Source organism: Marmota monax, unplaced genomic scaffold (assembly GCF_021218885.2).
Source record: "Marmota monax isolate L192 unplaced genomic scaffold, Marmota_monax_Labrador192_F-V1.1 WCK01_AAM20220418_F8-fsc00136, whole genome shotgun sequence".
Lineage (NCBI taxonomy): Eukaryota > Metazoa > Chordata > Mammalia > Rodentia > Sciuridae > Marmota > Marmota monax.
Window position 1 is genome coordinate 3,804,378 of NW_026693905.1, and position 20,786 is coordinate 3,825,163.

The 20,786-nt window shown below is 34.2% G+C and overlaps 1 protein-coding gene across 1 annotated transcript in view; it reads right to left on the reverse strand.

Annotated features, from left to right (window-relative positions):
- Cps1 (carbamoyl-phosphate synthase 1) overlaps positions 1 to 20,786 on the reverse strand; it is a 121,382-nt gene that overhangs the window by 37,152 nt on the left and 63,444 nt on the right. The window contains exons 22-25 of the mRNA XM_046462888.2: positions 4,858 to 4,999; positions 3,356 to 3,421; positions 2,825 to 2,888; positions 598 to 779 (exon numbers count right to left, since the gene is read on the reverse strand). Coding sequence (XP_046318844.1) covers positions 598 to 779; positions 2,825 to 2,888; positions 3,356 to 3,421; positions 4,858 to 4,999 — 454 coding nt within the window. The remainder of the gene's footprint in view (positions 1 to 597; positions 780 to 2,824; positions 2,889 to 3,355; positions 3,422 to 4,857; positions 5,000 to 20,786) is intronic.

The following is a 20,786-nucleotide window of genomic DNA, read 5'->3' on the forward strand; positions in this document are numbered from 1 at the left end:
AAAACACACTCAATAAGATTGGCATGGAAATGGAAAAGCAACTCTAAGAAAAAGGCCTTAAAGGAAGCAAAATCATTCAGAATGGACTCATTGATCTTAAACTGAAGACTAACAACTTTATCTGATGGAACAGGCATTAACTGGTCCTTGGTAAACAACTTATGTCTCTTTCTGGGAATTGTTCCTCATCAAAACACATCCCATGAACTAGAAAGAATCTGTTTATAGTTTGTCTAGATGACCAATTAAAACATCTGCAAAATATTTATGAAAGGCCACCTTGATAGCTAATATGTGGCTGGTACATCTTACCAAGTAAAGTTTTCAATACAGCCAGAATGCTTAGAAAGAAAGAGAATTTTACATGAAAACAATCACTTAATGCCAAGGCCTCAAGAATATAAGGCTGGACTGATTTTCTTTTAGAGTTTCACTAAAAAATTAGGCAACAGAAGACACTGGCAGAAATTTCTCCTAGGGGAAATACAATATAAATCTAGAGACATGAATACAGATATACATAAAATGCATTTTATATATATATATATATATATATATATATATATATATATATATATATCCCCTTTTTTTTTTTACCTCCTGATGGTAGATGTCTAAGATTCTCTCCAAAGACAACTCTTCAAAGTACAGTTTGTCACACTCATCGAAGTCAGTGCTCACAGTCTCTGGATTGCAATTCACCACCACTGTCTTCTTGCCAAGCTGACGCAGTGTTCGGATACTGGAGACAGCACACCAATCAAATTCCACGCTGCTGCCTGCAGAGGCAACAAGATGGGCAAAAGGGGTGAGAGAAGCATGAAGTAGCAGCACAAAGAGAAGCAGAAAAATATATCACCAGTCAGTCCAAGCTAAGGTAGCCAATGCCTTTCAATTCAATTTTTCAAACTGCAAAATATAAATTTCAGACCTATGAGGTACACTATATTCGAAGTAGGAAAACCAAGCACTAATTAAACAATCATGAAAATTTTGGCTTGTTTTATATCCAGAATTCTACAATTGATGATCTCCATATTTGAGGAGCTCGATGTTAATAGGAGATAGTTTCAATGGTAAAAATAACCCTCATGTTCTGAAAAGAAATGTAAAATGAACACAATCGCCTCAATACACAAAAAGAGTTAAGCCAGTGATCAGAATACTTGTATGTTTGCTTCAGTTTTTCCACTTAACCCACTATTTGAGGGCTAAACCAAATAATCCCTGAGTGCCTTGCTGATCTGACATATCTTGATTGATTAGAAAGTCCTGTCCTTTCTGAGCATATCCTTTTAAGCCTGGCAAGGCCACCCCATGCAGAGTGAGTGACCTTCTGTGAAGCAATCTGAAATATAATAATGGCCTAACAGCCTCAAATATCACCTCTGCTGGGATGCCATAGAACTGAAAGTCCTGGTACTTGTCCTAATTCTTTGTATTAATACATTGTCTCCTAAAAAGTCTTGTCAAACTATAGTGTTCCAATACAGTAATGCATTAATTCTCACTATAGAGCAAGTATGTACTTGATTATCAGCTTAGCTAATCTTGCTAGACACTAAGGTTAATGCAGAATTGTTGAATAAATTAGATTAAATTTTAAAACAAGAAAAAAGGTCCAGGGAGGTGAAAAGTTTAGGCCATTTACCTATAACTGCTATGGGCTGAATGAATCAAAATTCAGATTTGTGTGTCAGAAAGTTAATTCCTAATGCAACAGTGTTGGGAAAGTGGAACCTTTTGAGATGTGTTTAGGTGGAGACCTCATGAATAGATTAATGCCATTATAAAAGGCCTCAAGAGAGAGTTTGTCCTTCATGCTCTTTTTTCTTTTGCCATTGAGGACAGCATTTTTTTCCAAAGGACACAGGTATTTAGGATGTGATCATGGAAGCAGAGATCTAATCCTCACCAAATAACTGAAGGGCCTTATTCCTTGATCTTGAACTTTCTACCCTCCAGAATTGTGAGAAATAAATTTCTGTTCTTTCAGTCTCAGGTATTTTGTTGTAGCAGCAGAAATGGAACTAAGACAATAATAGAGTGATTAAAAAAAAACAGTTTTGGCCTATATCATATTTGGCCAAAGATTGGTAAATTAGAATACCCTGAAGCATTAATTAATTATAAAAACTCAAACTGTACTTAAAGAAATAGTAAGACTACATGTATTTAAATTGTGTATTATGTAATTTCCATATCAGAATGCCTTTCAAGGACTAAATATGAAATGCAGTTGTTGGTTAACATCCTGCCCACATAATATACACCTTGTGTAATAGATTTGGAGTGGTTATCAAGCATCTAATTGACTAGAGAGGAAATGTCACCATCTCTGGTGAGTTTGTTTTAATTGGATTTTATAAATCTCTACCTGCCAATGAGACAAACTCTGCATTTGATGTATGCATCAAATGTTAAGTCGGAGACTGTATAAGCAATGTAATTTCTAGCTGATGTACAAGTCTTTGAGGAAAATGTACATCTTTATGAAAAACTGTTAGAAGAGAAATAGCCAAGTCTAATTAACTCCCCAAATCCAAAGTGGATGTCAATTCAGTTGAAGAGAATGAAAATGATTCAGTAACATGGTAAAATGAAAGGAGATGGAATTTCTAGTTTAAAATCTGTGCTTGAATTCCACTTCTACCACTAAGTAGCTTTATAAGTTTGGGTTTTATTTCTCTGAACCTCAGTTTCCTAATTTTCAAAACATTTACCCTAACAGCATTTACTGTACACAGTTCTTAGAACAATGGTATTAACATTAATGAGCACTATATAAATTGTGAAGTTGTATATACATATGTCATCACTTTACCAATGTGATATGGACCACAGCCCAGCACCATCATTCCATGTTCATCAAAATTGATATCATGCTCCTGAGGATAGAAAACAACAGAAAATATAGAAGTTATTATGTTATTCTTCCATTTAATTCAACTATTTGTCCTGTCTTTTAAATGTGTCTTTCTCATTCTTTCTTTTGTTCACATGAAACCTCTATTAGTCTCTGGGAACCCAAAGTATGGTGTTCTCCAAGTTACTTTTTCATTAAAAAAAAATAGCTGTAGCTAAATATTTGTAAGTGTAAGTCATGAGAACCCAGCATAATGGTATGCTTGTGTGACCATTGTCTTTATCATATTTTCACTGGCTTGATTTCATTATCATAAGAGAGTTCTTAACAGACTATATATAGAAACACATCATTGCATATACCTCTGTGAGGCCCTTTTTATTGCCAAGATAAGTAAATAATCAAAGAAGGAAAAAACTTTGTATTCCCAATAGTAGACCAGCTACTAAAATTAGAGCTCTCTGTGTATGGCAGTTAGGCAGTTCCTACCTGACCATTGTAGGTAACATACAGGTAGTTTGTTACTGATGGGTATTCTGCAGCCAGTGTATCAATCTGAAAGAGAAAAGTAATTTATTAGTTGATTGATTAACATGAATTTTACTCCCTATCTCCATTATAACATTTTTAACAACTGTGGTTTTATTTTTTTGTATGCTGCATTCATATTTACTTAATGCCTAATGTTGTCAAATATAAAGACAGGAAAAGCTATGTATAATCTAATTGCTTTCTAATTATGAATTAAGAGAGAGAAAAAAAATGATGTGATCTAGTTATCACTTGAGCAATTAACAGTCATATACACCTAGGGGATTGCTGGGTCACTATAGTAGTTCCCATGAGAACAACAAAATGATCATGCAGTTCACTGGTTACCAGGAAGATTTAACCTGTCAGCTATTTAAAGCAACTGTCTATGAAATCTAAAATCAGAGAAAATGGCCTATATGTAAGGATGCATTTGGTCGCAAATTAATGTGTAGGATTTACATTACCAATGGCACCAAGACATGGACTGACACAAATACTATAAAGCATACACTAGGGATGAGAGACAAGGATCTCATTGAACATATTTGGAAAAAGTAAATCAGTTCCACTCTCAAGGGCTCAGCTTAGTGAGCAAGAATTTGAGGCCAACAGGGCAAGTTGGCATAAAGCAGGTGAGAAGGAAGAAAGATAATAATTGCTGAGTGGAAAAATTTAGTATCAAGCTTGAGACAGAAGAGTATACATGTGCCCCCTGAGCACACAGAGAAAAGTCAATGATTTTAAAGGGCAAAAATCAGCTGATGGTACTTTAAGTGAACACATTCCTTCCATTAAAAACCAGAAAGGCACAACTATGACTGTTCATGTATGACTGTCATGAATACTAGAGGAACTCATTACACCCAGCCCTATCATGATGCATACTGAATGAACCATAGCAACAGGGTACCTGAAGTATCACCTTATAAAATATTTTTGAGCCCAGCCTGGGCAACTTAGCAAGACCTTACCTCCAAATTAAATTTCAAACTGTAAAAAAAAAGAGCTGGGGTGTAGATGGATGGAAGACTCTTGCCTAGTATGTGCAACCACCAGTACCACCAAAAAAAAAAAAAGGTGCCAAAGGAAATAACTATCTTTTCAAAAGGGTCAGCCAGCATGCTAAGGTATTTCAAATCCTAATATTACACTAAAGAAATTTTCTTATGACATATATATTTGAACATAGGTCAAAAAGCAAAGGAAATGTCACTTCTTTTTTATAAATTTATTTAGGTTATAAAAATCAGGTATTCATTCTTTTCTTTACATCTCACTGTTTACTACATCTTTTCCCTTTTAAGCATAAAATAAAGTTGAATAAAATTGATGACATCATGAGCATCAATTGGACAAGTAGGGTCATTTTTCAAACCTTTTTTTTCTATTGACAATGACTTTTTGAGTGGTGCCTACATTTCACCATGGAAATCCTGGGAAAAAAGAAACTCCCTTACCTGTTTAACCCAAGGGTGGATATTTTTCTTTAATCTCAGCTCCCTTGTCTGAGTCTCAGTCAGTCCTAGACATTTTGAAATCTGCTTGTCCGAGAAGCCAATCTCCTTTGCCTTTCTCAGGGTTTCTTCTGTAATGGATTCACTGGAGTTGAATGTGAAAGCGATTCAAAGTTAGACCAAACACACAAAAAAGCAGTAAACAGTTTAATTCCAAAAGCAACAAAGACTCCTTATTTTCTACTTTCAAACATAGTTCACTCATCTTGTGTTTAAAAAATATACAAATTACCCACTAAGTCGCCCAGTCTCTATATTCTTCTGCATTGGCAATGATGACCTCTCTGTGCTCTCCCACTTTCATAGCCTATGTGCCCTCTTTTCTGCTTATTTCCTTAAAAAAATAGGTCCTGTATTTACTTTTCATATGAATTTTCTTGTTCAGTAATAGAGACCTCTCTGTCTAAATCCAGAGCCCTTTCTCAGTTTTCATTTTCCTCAACCTGTCACCATAGAACCCTTTTGAAGCTTCGTTCCTTAAAGAGACACCTTCTCTGGCCTCTGTTAAGTTGCTTCCAGCCTACTTTATTGCTCACAACTATTTGCTGTTTGGGGTTTTGGGGGTTTTGTTTCTTGATTTTCTGATTTTCCCCAAGCCTCTACCCTCTGTCATCTACTTCTCTCCCCCATACAGTCAGCCACTGCTGTGGCTTGAGTTCAGAGCTGGGTGATGACTCTCAAATCTGTGGCCTCTTCTCCAGTGACTGACATGTGCTCTAGGTCATCATGGATGTGAACTTGAGGAATCATCTTTACCCATGTCCCCGTCTTGCTTCAGACTGAACTGTCTCTCTATAAACTGCCTCTATTTACTAATATCACACATCTTTCTATTTGAGAAAGTAGTTTGTGGCTTTATAATTATTTTCCTTTCAAGCTAGATTGTCTTCTTGTTTTTCTTATGTTCATTTATATCATGTAGAGCTTGAGTTGCTTCTCTTGGGCTGTAAAGCTTTTGCCATACCTTTTATCCACCCAACTTCTCCAACCCTCAGCTACTCCACAAAGGTCAAATAAAACCAGGTCTCATCCACAAAGCTTCTCAGCTTCCTGTCACCCAATGAGCAACTTGAGCTTTTCCTGCCTGTTTTGCTTGGAGCTATGAACACAGTCAGAACTATATGGTTTGGCATGTCAGCATTACCTAGTATTTATATTATTTCTTAACATTTATTGATCAATTAAATATTCCCTACTAGATTAAAATTCCAAGAGGGCAAAGTGTATATTTGATTCATTTTCTAGGTTATTCCCCGAGTCTGGCACATTATCTAGCCCACAGACAGCAATCAATAAATATTTACTAAATGAACAAAAGAAATTAAAACTATTTTTTCATTTTACTGAAAAGAACATAGATGTAAATTTGAAATCAACTTGTAAACAGATTTCAAAATATGCATAAAAATAATTTGTAAGGTGCTAAGCTACAGAAGAATAAAATACTGCTATAAAACATCTGTAGTCAAATGCCTGTGGTTCACCAATTTCAAGCAATAGTCAATACAATAAAATGTAATTATAATAATTCAATAGTTGATACAATGAAACTAAGATATAATAGTTTGTTATCAGAAGACCTAACTTATACTAAACAAAACGTTTTTGTGGAAATCTATTAATAGAATATTACTGAACTAAGTCTCTTGCATACTTCTCATTCCAATCTTTCATCTTCTTTATTTAATTAATTCATATTCTGAGTTTGGAGGACAATCAAGCTGCTGTATGTAATGGCTATTTCCTGCCTTTCTTGCATCAGTATTAGTTTGGATTTTTGCAGCTCCAGCTCTTCCTAGTCAATTTGCTTGTTCTATTACATAATTCCCTTCTGTCTCAAATCAATGCATTATTTCTCCAAATGCATTTAATTTGTTCTTTTTATTCCTACTTTGAGTGTTCACCTTCTCAAGTTTTTGATAAGTATTCCCTGAGAGAAACACATTTTTCTGTCAAATTCTTGAATACAACCTGATATTATAATTAGTTGCTTATAACATGTGCCATACCCTGGGCTATAAGCTCTAAAACTATTGCTGTCCAATAAAGTAGCCACTAGCCTCAAAGGTTAATCAAGTAAATCTTTTTAAAAACTAAAAATTTAAGTTTACATTCACACTTGGTCACACTACAAATGATTAATAGTCACACGTAGCCAAGAGCTGCTGTATTAGTGTGGCTTACAGAAGATTTTATCATAGAAATTTCTACTGGAAAATGCTGCATGAGAAGATACACAACCATATTTGGAACAATGACCTGATCAACTGTGAGTCAAAGCAATTTATGGAGGGATAAGCTATGTGGTGTAATGTAAAGCCAAAGAAAAGAGATAAAAGTGTGAGTGGTCATACTTGAGAAATACTGTGGCAGTAGAGGAGCACGAACAGAGCCATAAAGAAAGTTCAGCTTTGTATAGATGACAGAGTTGATGAATGCACTATAGGCAAGGGCAACTGTATTCACAAGAATTTGAGGGCAACAATGGACATGGCAGGTATAGGAAATACAACAAGGATTGTAGCTGGAAAAGTGCCTGGGAATGGGATGGTGAGAGTGGAATCTCATTCAATGTCACTCTTTCATTAGTGCTTTAATGTTTAGTGACATCAGGCCTGTGCTACCTGTGTGAATGATGGGGAGATAAAATATTGAATTCTTACGTCGTTAGAGTATATTAGGAGACAGACAGATAGCTATTGATGTGTCTACACTGTGAGAGCGCCGTGAGAGAAATGTAGACAAGATGAGGCTCTGGCTAATCTTCCCATAGGTAAGTTTAGAAATGCTTTATCCAAGTAGTGATTTCTGAGTTTCCAAGGGACTCTGAAGAACCCAAGTTTATGATTACCTTTAGTTTTACCAAAAAATAAAAATAAAAAGGAAGAAAACAACATACAGGAAAGACTTGTTGTTGCTATCTGTTTTAGAAATGTATGTCTCTAATTTCCTTGCCAAGAAGACGACCCTAAACCCATTGCTCATTTGTTTATGTGCAAGTATGCATTTACTCTCAAACTGGAAGTACACAACAAGTAGACTATTGTTCAATTAGATCTTTGGATGAGGTTCTTTTGAAAAAAAAAAAAAACTCTAATTTTGAGTTTTCAAATCTGAAATCATATTAATGTTTACATGCACCGGAAAAGGCTACTTATTTTCTCTGTGTTCTATTAATCTTAAAAACAAAGGAATAAAGTTTGGTTTAGATGGGAAAACAGTGTACATGTAACACAGAACATTCTTACCCACAGATATTTTTTCTACTGCTTGCTGAAAAATGTTCCCATTGTTACTGGATAGCAATGAAGAAGAGCAAAGAATAAGTAGATCTTTAATATGACACTGCAAAAACCATCTTTGGCAAAACCCATATCATGTTACTGAAGAGACAACCATTTAACTTAAATGACTAAAGTCTTAACCCTCAAAAACAGTGGTCCAGACACTAAAGACACCTGCATTCAGAAGACCCATCACACTTCTGATGTAACTATGGACCAGCAGCACCCTAAATACAAGTTCTAGTCCAAGGACAAGAGAAGTTACATATTTTTCTTTAGTTTTTGTGGGATCATGATTTTCTGTTTGTTATTGTGGGGTTTTATTTTTACTTTTTTTTTTGGTCTGGTTTTGTTTTGTTTTGGTCATTAATGATTTATTTTAACTTCTTCTTATATGAAATACCAAGCAGTTCTTTAAAGGTTGTTATGTGGCTTTAAATGGACATTGTAATGATACTAAATAAACATAAAGGGAAAGATTAAATCCTTCATATTTCTATTAAGGACACAATAAACAGTCTTTTCAATTACTTGAACATACATAATTCCTCATTCCTTTTTACAAAAGAATTCAATAGATTATATATATGTAGAAATCTCTAACAAACAGTCTTCCTCCTCTACCCACAAAATAAAACTTTGACTCCTGTCAGTAAAGAAATGAAAGAAAAGGAGAAAGAAGGTAGGGGGGGACAGGAGGAAGGAAATAAAGATCGATGGATTGTATTGGCCTTCTACATAAAAAAAGTGAATTAATTTTGTGCTAAGCTCTGGTGCAAAAAAGAAAATAGCCTTCTGTCACTAAGACTCACTCAGTTATTACTTTTCCCCTGAGAATCCCCTACCCCAGAGAGCTTTCATTAGTTAAAGGGGTTGACTGAGAAAGAGTGACGATAACACAAAGTAATGATCATGATACTTTAGAACAAGGGTGAAGTTATTTCTGCCTGGCCCCCTCAAGCACACCAAGTGAGAACCAGAAACAGATACATCAAGTTAGACCTTCACAGTGCATATTTTAAGCTCAATAACTGATTCTTAGAATATTTTCCTGATGAACCAAAAACTACTTTAACCTTGCCCAGTTTTCAAATAGCTAGATCAATAATACAATATCACATTTTGTCAGTGTCTTAAAAATCAGAATGCATTAAATCAAAATGGTATATTACCACATTCATGTTCATCTACCTTGACATGGATGCAAACATTGGAAAGGTACATTCTTACAAAATTCAAAGTGGTATATTTTTTATAGCATTCCCCTCGTGATCTCTTTGGTTATTAATTTCTACTCTTTAGATGTATTTGTGAAATAACATAAAGCATTCTGGAACCCTCCTTACTGGGAAACTGACATTAATCCTGACCTATCATAGCAATTGCAAAGACAAGTAAGCTCCTTTCCCAAATTGAGTGCTATGTAATTCTGCAGGGTACACCTAACTCTAAATGAGAAACAGATAGACTCTCTCTGTATTTCCCTAATTTGTTTTCTCTTCTGTGTAATACAAGGATGGCTGGAATATCATTATACACAGAAGAAAATGGACTTTATTCCTGACATTCTAATACAAAATTTTATTTTGTGTCCCATTATAATAAATTAAGAGAAGAGACAGTTTGAAGACACCATTCATTAGCTTTGGGCCAGTGATTTAGATAAGGTTAAACCTCCTTAGAGTCAAATTCAAGATGAATAATCTTAAGTGAACATAAAGTTCACTTGTAAAGTTCACAATGTAGAGATTCAATACCTGATCTTCCTCCACATCTGCCCATATAGGGTAATTCTCCATTTTGTCTGATAAAAAGAACTTCCAACATAGTAAGTTTCTTGTTTTTTGTTTTTCAATCAAGCTAGGTAGAACCTTATTTTAGGGAACAAGACTATAACACTTTTATTTTTCTGAAGGAAAATGAATACCTCAATTTGGAACAAACTCAAAACAGAATAATTACTAAAGGAAATATAAATGTCAGATTTGTAATTCAAAACTGCTTTTTGAAGCATCAATAGGGAATGCACCATTTATATTATATTGTAAATCAAGGGAGCATTATACCAAACTAGTGATCAGATAAATGGAGCATATTGCATTAAAGCACAAAGTTTTTAAATACATATAATAAATTATCCTTCTGTTATGTAATAAGTATTTATATGTCTTATTATTTCATTTAGTTTTACTCTTTTAAACATATGCACATTAATTCCATACTTCAGAACTATATCCTCTAAAATATGCTATATACACTTTTCTTTCCCTACCAGCTTTCCTTGCTTTCAGAGTTCAAGGGCAAATTCTTCAAATGTTAGATATTCATCACTGTATAATAAAACCGAAACAATGAAACAGAGATACACCAAATCATTATTATGTTGGTCTTTTCATAATCTTTAGTTCTTCTCTAGTTAGCAGCACAAAATGACAGTGTGAAATTTTTAGAGGGGGGAGAAATGTCTTAAAACCAGGCAATCAGACTTTTACACACTCTGCCTGTAATCTTTTAACTTTAGACAGCATGGCTCAGCTTCTAGGGCAGGAAGTCTCTTGCGTGTTCTCTGGTTTATAAACAATACAAGCCTTTCTTCTCTCTCTCTCTCTCTCTCTCTCTCTCTCTCTCTCTCCTCTCTCTCTCTCTCTCTCCTCTCTCTCTCTATCTCTCTGACTTCCAATGTAGATTTTGTTGTTGTTGTTTAAAATTCCACCCTGTCACCTCTGAAACTTCCTCCACTCACACTTATTCTTCAATAATAAATGATAAAAGGAAATGGAATAAATTCCCCTTAATGAGGAAATTTTCACCTGGCACAGAGGAGCTGGGGAAATCTATTAGCCGACTGGAGGAACGCCTGCAGCATTGCAATTACCAGGGGAACCAGCGCACTTCACACAGTCCTCTCTTCCACTTGACTGGCTTTTATCTGATCCACCAACTCACAAGAAATACTAAACAAATTTCCCTCCAGATTGCACAAGCTCTAATGTGAAAATGAGCACTCCACTTGGCCTACAATTATGGGGTGGGCTTGCAATTTATTATCTTCTTTTTCAAAAAAAAAATCTCCCAAACGGCAGAACCTGAAAATTCACTAGGTCTGATGCTCAGTAATGACACCTTCTTTAATAAGAAAAGAGGCCTGAGTGAGATGTATGTTCTCTGCCTCACATAGCCCTTACCTCCCTCTCCCTTAAACATTGCATGGCTTCGCTGATTATCTGTGGCATTTCACAGGTTTCAGACCATGCCACAATCACAGTAATTCCATCAGTTAAGCAGCTATTTGTCTACTCATCCTTTCTTGCAAAGAGATAAGGTATAACCCACTTTCTAGTAGAAATGTAAAAGACATTAGTCAAAAAAATAAGTAATGTTTAGAAAAGCAAATGATAAAAATTGCACAACTGGGTAAATACTACTTATTTCTCTTAATTTTCAAGAGCATCATGGCTTGGTTCTCAGGAGCAATGAGATCTTTGTAGGAATTAAAGGCCTTGATTTTTTAGTCTACATTTTTACTATTGCATTATAATTATGCATAATAATAATATTCATTATTACATATCTATACATGTGCATGATATAACAATGTAATTTTTTTCAAAACCATTCCCCAGTATTTCCCATTTTTCTCCATGCCTCCTTCTCCCTGGTTCATTTCCTCTGCTCCATTCGAAGGCCTTATCATTTTATCTCATATACAGGATAAACAATACCTACACCAATGTTCATGTGAAAGTATGGTAACATGAAAATTATGTACTAGGATCTGAGTCCATTTAGCATCATCAAACAATGCTATAATAATATAAGAATCAGTTTTCAAGAAATGGCATACCTAAAACCATATTTAACCTTCAAGGCTATTAAGGACAGTAACAAAATCAAAATGAAAAACAAACCTTATGAAAAGTTCATGTGTGATTTTGCTTTATGCATTTTCATTTGCCTGTAGTCAACTTCAGTTTAAAAATATTGAATGGAAAATTTCAGAAATAAACAGCTTACAAGCTGTCGATATTTTTAAATAAGTAATTTTCAATTTCCTGAATCCTATAGTCATTTTTTTTTCCTGTGGTGCTAGGGATTGAACCCAGGGCCTTGCACATGCTAGGCAATTGCTCTAACACTGAACTACATCCCCAATTCCATGTTCATTGTTTTATAAATCATTAATAACCCTAGTAGTCCAAAAATATTGTGACATTATTTTCAATCTGGCAAAGCCATTTATATGCTATTGAATATAATATTATAATTATGTTCTATGAACAAAAAAAATACTAATAATGAGGCAAATAACATAGTACAAGTTAGTTGCAATTTTGAAACTTAATAAATCACATTTTATTTATCCATGATTCTTAATTGAAAAGTGCAAGGACTCTTTCTGTGTTCAAGATTTAAGATGTAAACCACCTGACCAAAAGAATAAATTCTGTCTGTAAAGGGGATGAAGCATACTTTTTTTTTTGTCACATTCAAAAAAAAAAAGTATGCTTCATCCCCTTTATGTGTGATTTTGCTTTATGCATTTTCATTTGCCTGTAGTCAACTTTAGTTTAAAAATATTGAATGGAAAATTTCAGAAATAAACAGTTTACAGATTAAAAAAAAGTATGCTTCTAACCAAATAAGTTTTACCTAATTAGACTGAACTAAAAGGCAAAGTCTAGATATGAAATGTTGTTTGTTATTCTTGATTAATATGTTTATTCACAATTCTAAATCCATCCAATGCATACTTCCCCAAAAATAAAGAGAATGTATTCAGTAAATAAAACCCTGGGATTTCCATGAATATAGGTCCAGAATTTAAATCTCAAGATTAAAAGGCACACTTTATAAAGCCTCAGCAGAAAATTGAGACTGAGCATTTCCATGTGTTACATAAATTTATTTTTAAAAGTCCTATATTTTAAAGCCTCCCTATGATCTTTGTTTAAATCAAGTCATAGCTCCACAGAGTACTTTTCCAAACATCACATTTGTTGTCCCAAACCATGGATGTATAATATCTGATACATAACTTTCTTTGACTTCTAGAAACTGGACAAATCCTAGAGTCTGGCTCCAACTCAACTGAGAGAAGAACTTGTCAATTAGGTGAAAGAATAAACACATAAAGTGCTTTGTACAAAAGTCAGCAGGTAATGTGTGCTTCGAGACTGCAGATGCCTAAGGAAAAAGGACCTAGAGGAAGGAAAAAGAGGCAGAGGAGGACAAGAACAGGAGCTCAGCAGAACAAAACTGGCAAGTCACCTAAATTTAGCCCTGCACCTCTGTTCTTTCTCCTCCCTCTCCTATGTAGCTCTCCTGTACCCACACCTCAAGGCAGGGAGTGCCCCCATACTTGTCATTCCTTGCAGATCAGAACTGATCTTTTGGAGAGAATGTGCTCTCAAGCATTTTCTCCACCCTCAGGAGACATGGCTGCCTCCTCTGCTCCTGGAGATGAAATCCCACACTCCATCTCCAAGGTCAGACCTGGGGACTTGCCCCACTACAGGCATCCCAGGTATTAAATAACAGGTTAAAAAAAAATCTGGGAATCAGTGACTGCTTGTCTAACTTCTCTAGTTCTAGCTCTGGCAGCCTGTTTTGCCTGAATTTAATTTCCATTCTATGCTCAGTTGTTTTACTCATAGCCACATAAACACAGCCGGCAGGGCAGATACACTTTATTCAAAAGAAAAATATGTGTCCATATACATGAATATATATACATGATTTATTATAAATCAAGCAAAATTTTAAGAGGATATCCTATCTGAGGTCTCCATAGCCTTGAAAATTCTGTTTACATTTTCTAAAGGTGACCTGCTTCCTTCCTGCCAGGCTCCCTGTGTTTCCCCACTAGAGTTCTGGAAAGGGCACATTCCTCACAATGCTTCTTCTCTAAGTGGGGTCAACAATTCAGGCAGGGAAACATGCAGCTCACAACTTGACAGCTAAGGAGCAACTGATCTCCGACTGTCTGATTTAAAAGTCATATCTCTAAAAAGAAGCTTTTGAAAAGGGTTAGTGACTAGAAGTGAAGGCAGAAGCCCTGAGCAAAATTCCCTGCCTTCCTCTGCCTGGTGTGACATAAGTAAGACACCTGCCTCAGTGTGACTCAGTTCACCATCCATAAAGATAGAGTGGTATTTTTCACCTGTATTATAATAGAAATGTGCTCTAAGGTCATCAGAAAATGCAGATATTTGTACTATAAATACTCTGGTTTCCCCTAGCCCTTTTTTTTTTTGTTCATCAATTCATATTCCTCAATACAATTGAAAATATTTATGAACATTTCTCACAAAAACTTTTCAGAAAATGCAAAAACTTGAAAACATGGATACTTTTTTCAGAAAAAGCATACGAAATGCGGGCTTGTTCTCAATAGGCAATAAAAGATCTTATAATGCACCTTTGAATAATTTAATGCTTACATGTATATAATCCCTATTTGATAATACAATTAGCTAAATCCTCTTTTATTAGGAAAAAACTTATTCAAAATATTCCTAGCTAAGAGAATATTATCAGAATATTCCTCTTAAAATGTATAACCACTCAACAAAATTAAAACAAAGGAATGCTGATTTATAATATCTTTCAACACAGAGTTAGTCTGTACCTTGAACTACATATTTTCCAATCAACAATTCTGTTCATCCCTTTGAGAAACTAGGAATATTTATGAACACTTTGCATTTTTATGAACATTATGCATTTTCTTCCTTTGCAATTCCCCCACCTTTGCTATGACTGAGAAATCATGATTTTTCACTTTCTTAACAATATTTCTTTCTCTCTTAAAATGGTACATTGCCATACAAATATTGTTGTTACTTTACAATAATTCCCAAGAAGATATATGGTAAATAGAGAAATGGAAAACATTTCTGTTTCAGAATTAACATTATACTTTAGAATTATGAATTTCATTCTGGACTCATACAAATTAACAAAAGTTCTGATGAGGAAAGACCTAAAAACTAGACCTAAGTAAAAGTATATTAAGACATTATGCTATTTGGGATTTGCTCTAATGGAATTTGCAATTTAATTCAGGGATGATACTTCCAACTATGTAATAATTATAAAACAGTGAAAAGAAATTTTGTGGCTTCAACTGTTAGAAACAATGGCAAATAGGTAGATAACATGTAGTTTCATGACGGTACTTAAATGCCTTAATTATTTTGTAGTAAGAGTCTTACTTTTATAAAACATAGCATAAAGAAAAATATATGAACAATTTGTCATTTCTTAAATAGGATTCATACAGTTACCTACTTCCACATATTTGGTATTTTGAATCTCCTTTTCCACTCATACCTTCCTATAATCAAATTTGAATTTGATAGACTCATCTAATTCTCTTCTCTAAGCCATGCAGTATTGTTCTTCCTATTTTATTTATTTTATAGGAAATTCTCTCTTTCCTTTGCTCCCATGACAGGGTAACATATTGAAGAAAAGAATGCTTCCCTTGGACTCAGAAAGTCCTAAAATCAAATCCTGGCTCCGACATGTACTACCTGTAAAACACTAGAAAGTTTACTTAACATCATAAGCCATCATTTCTGCCATGAAATATGGGGTAGGGACACACAAATTCCTAGAAACTTTTATGTTGAGACTAATACTTGATACATGTGCAAAAGCCGTCTTCTTTTTAACCTTGGTTCACCTTTCATTTCTTTGTGTCTCTGTTTCTCAAATGTCCATTAATGCATCCTGTTTATGTATAGCTATTAGTATAAGAGTTTAAACCCATTGAAGGCAAATTAATGACCAAGAATTATTTGTGAACAAAGGGTATATACCAGATACAATGCCTTGTACATAATGAGTACCCAATATTAATAATTGACTAGCTAAATATCATATGGTCATGTAGCTCCTAATAAAGAGAAATACCATCAAGTAAATGAATCACTCATCAAGTTAAGATTAGAGATAATATAATAATTACTGTCTATTAATAGATACATATACATATGAACATGTAATTATTTTAAGGCAACTTAAGATTTTTGTAGCTGTCAAACATAAGAATTAATATATAGAAAATTAAAAATACATGTTTTGTGAATAATCTAGATATCACACTGAAAATCTCTTAAGTAAAACATTAATCTTGTCTGTATCAGAATCATACTCTTTCACACTTTCAACAATTCAAAATTACTTGTCAAAACTATAAAAAATTTTTTAAAAATAAAGTTTCTCAGAATACTAAATATTTGATGTAAAATTTTATGTTATATCTAATTTAATAAATCATTAGTTTAAAAAATTAATGAAATCTTATCAAATATATTATATCACCTTAAATATCCTATCATATGGAACATAAAACTAAATTAAAAATAAAACATGTTTTGACATTAATTCACAGAGGCATAAAATTTCACATAGTAATACTCCTCTTTTGCAGAGGGAAAAAATAACGTTTGTGTAAGCCTGAATTTTTAGTTTTCTTTAAGAGCTTTATTATATAAGTAGATTACAGTATAAGTACAACCAGAGGATGGTAATATATAGTAACTGGTGGGACTGTTTTCCTTTAATGTAAAATACTTTATATGCAGTACATTATATATTTAGCTATTTGTATATAAGCCCAGCAAAATAAGAAGGGAGTTGTTTGGGGTTGTTTTTATCTTGTTTTGTTCTTGCTTTTTATAAAGTGAAAATGAGACTTAAAAATACAGTGTGAGTTGGTAGTGAAACTAACAGACATAAGACCATTTTCTGCACATCAAACCAAGAAGACTCCACTAAAGTGTCACAGGATCTCCATTCCCATTTCTATATCCAAAAAGACAAATGGTATCATAAGCATGACATACTAAAGAGTCATAAAAGTTATCAGATGTGACTGTTATAATTGTGTGTATACACACACACATATTTTCCTAATTTACTTTCATATTTAATAAGGCTGAAGTTGTTAACTATTTCTATCAGAAATTACAAATAACCACCAGAAAGTAAAGGGCTGACCACTCTCTTTCTTATATCTAACAACTCTTAGGTGACAATTTTCTCCTGGAAACTTCAATCAAATATAAGCACAAAACGTTCTTGTCTGATTTTGCCATGCTTCATGAGCAAGTTAAATAAAAAGTCAATGGAACTACCGTGTGTAGGAGAGGACGTTCAAAGGGAGTGTTCCAGCTAAGGTGACACCTGCATTATTACATCTGCCAGACATTTGTGGCTGCAGGGAAATGGCCAACTTTACTGAGCTCAATTTAGCACTTGAATGCCCAAGTGGAACTCGCCAGGCTTGCCCTAGATTGTTTTCCTAAGCAATAGGCATGCCTATGATTTTCAGCACTCACCAATGGGCATAGTTTATCACACTGAACACAGTGATGTTCAGATGGAAATCAGACCCTTCAAAACTCCACTTTACTCTTTCTTACTACATTAACTATAGCAGTAACTGCCAGTGAAGGGGGAAGAGAATATTACCAAAATTTAACAAAAATAAAACCCATGAAGTCTATAGAATATTGGATAAAAGAAATTTCTGCATAATTTATACCCAAACCCATTAATTATGTCAATAATTAATAGAGAAATCCAAACCTTAGCTTCCAAACTTATGCGCTATAAACTTCATTTCATTGGTTCTGTGCCCTAGTTTTGAACATCTAAAATGGGTGAAAACAGATTCTTTTTAAACAGTCATCTACAAAAATACCAACATAAATAGCAGCATTGTGCATAAAAACCAGAGAGCAAAATGGACCGTTCCAGGAAAATTGCCCAAATTAAATGGAATGCAAAAGAAGAAACAATCATCACAAATGGCAGAAAATCTTCCATTTGGTAATTTAACATCAGAGGCTGGCTGTCTTTAAGCTAATCACTGGAAGGATTCAAAACTTAATGCAGCTTAGTTTTAGCCAGTAAAAGAGAAAAATTCTACAAGTTAGGCAGGTATAATAACATCCTTGAGCTGAATGTATCAGTCAGAAATAGCTAAAGAACCCAAAAACCAAAATAAAATAATTAATTTTAGAATAACAGGCAAAGGATTTAACAGATGTTCAAAGCTAGCAATTAGTACTCTCACAATTTTTTCTTGACTCTGTGTGTGTGTGTGTGTGTGTGTGTTTAACATAATGGTTATCTTTCAATCTAAACTTTCTACTCCAAATTGATATTATAAATAAAAATGGAGTGTAAGTTTCTGAAGTCCTATTATAGACCACTCCCTTTCTTCCTTATAACACTAGCAATCCAACTGAGAAATCTTACACTTGTGCTTTTCTATTTATTATGAATATAGTTAAAATATTTATCCTGCGTGCTGGGTCTAAAGTGATAGGACTATCAGCCTTTTATTGACTGCCATTACGATACTGGAAGTGCCTGTTATGTGTCATCTGGTTTCTTCCGGATGTTATCAAATTTGCCTTTCCTTACCAATAATATATATTTTGTGTCTGTATACATATATAGGCACAGTTACATACTTAACATATCAAATATTAGAGGTTAAATATCAAATGTTCCAGGTTCTTGAGTCCTACTCAGATTTGATCTCAGTTTCATGATTTATTAGTATGTGATACACAAGAAGCTGCTGAATTTATCAGTCATATTAAGAAATTGCAAACTTAATGCTGTGGAAATATTGAACAAAATAGTGTGATTGACACAGTACCTGATAGATAGTCCAAAAATTCAGTAATTATTATCTTACATTTAGAAGATATTTGGAATTACTGAATTGAATCAAAACTCAAGTTTCTATATTAACAGAGTTCTAAACCCATCCTGTTGTTACTACAGAGAATAAGCAGGAGAACCTAGTTAATGAAGACATTTGAAACATGTATTTGATAAGTGATACCTGTACTTCCATTCTCCAAACTGGGGTTTTTTGCAAGACTAAGGTTAAGTCTATGTGGTAGTGGAGAAAAGGACTATAGGAAATATTTTTATAATTGTTAATATCTAAAAATTAGCATAGTTTTCTTTACGTGAGTATTTTTGGAAATGTTATACAGGAGAAGCATAAGGTATAGAAGTAAGGGCTGGAAGGATGAATGAGTACAGGAAAGGACAGTTAAGCAGTGAAGACCAATGGATAGAGCTCATGTACATGTTGCAGTTTCACTAAAAATTCTGATAATCTTAATCTTTCTCAAACTCCTTGCTGGATGATCTGTTAATGTGAAGTTAATACATCTTCAGTAAACATTAATCATCTAAATTCCAGGGTAAATGCATGAAAAACTGGAATCCTGCATGACACAATTCACACCAAGTTGAGTAAAGAGAAACTTCTGAACCTTAAAGAAGTCAACTGTAAATGTTATCAGCCTGGTTGATTAATGCCACTATACTAGCTTATAATTTGGGAGGACTACCTAGAATGGTCAACTTGTCTAGCCTGCCTTTGGGCAGCAATAAACAATTTAAGAGGAAAATGAAAACGTCAGTGAACTCAAGTGGGAAAGAGAATTTTTTTTTCCTGAAGCTGTCTGAATAATGAGTATCCCCTAAATTCTAAAAATGGATATTGCTCTGAAGGTCTTATAAGGGCTGCCATTGCTAAGCTCCTGGAATGGAGACTACAAACTGAGTTCTGGTGTGGGTTCAGAGCCAGGATACTAAGTTAATTATAACATTGCCTACCTATCTTGACCAATCACCCTGAAGAAGATTGGGGTTTCATTATATGTTTATCTCCATCCTTCCAGGAAATGAATCTTTTACTATAATTCCCACTTTTTTACAAGCATAGAAATTAGTCATTTCCATAATGCCTACCTTGCAATAATCATTATTTTATTTGTCCTATATCTGTCTATGGACATTCACATATATTCTAAATATGAGAGTATATTCATTTGGCAGTCAAATTCTAGACTTCATTTCAGATGATTTTATGTAAATACAAGTCACAGATTGACCATCAGTGCAAGTGATATTCTCATCCTCTCCTGAAGAATGTTTATTGGATTTTAGAAGAACTTGACATGACTAAAAATTGTAGAGTGAGAATTTTGGTTCATTAGCATAACAGAGTGCTATTAATCTTTTGATAATAGTCTTTGTATCACTAGTTTTCATTGCTTCCTTATAAAAATAGGTCTGGCATTAAAAATAGTGGCAATACTTCATAAAGAAATGATACATTTCAAAATAAATAAATAAATGCAAATTATGACTGGTAAAATGAGTCCTCAAATGCATATATTTGAAGTCATGAAATAATCTTCATAATATAAGTGGTATTTTCATTTTCAGGAGAAAAAAGGAAAAGTCTCAGGCACTCATCATGTGCCAGGACTGCTTTATAATTTTAACATCTAAGATTTACAACAAAACTATGAAGTAGACATTAGCAGAAAGGAAGTGAAGCAAGAGGAAGGAGGTAATGCATCCGTGACTCCACAGCAGGCAGGGACCTGCACAATGATCTGTCTGGCTCCATTGCCCCTTCCCCTTATAGGTACAAGGAAGGAACTGAACCACTGTCTAGCATTCTATGCTCATCCTCTAACTTTCTTCTCTTCTCCCAGTGAGATCCCCATTGCCTATTTCCCCAGGGACCCGTGTGAA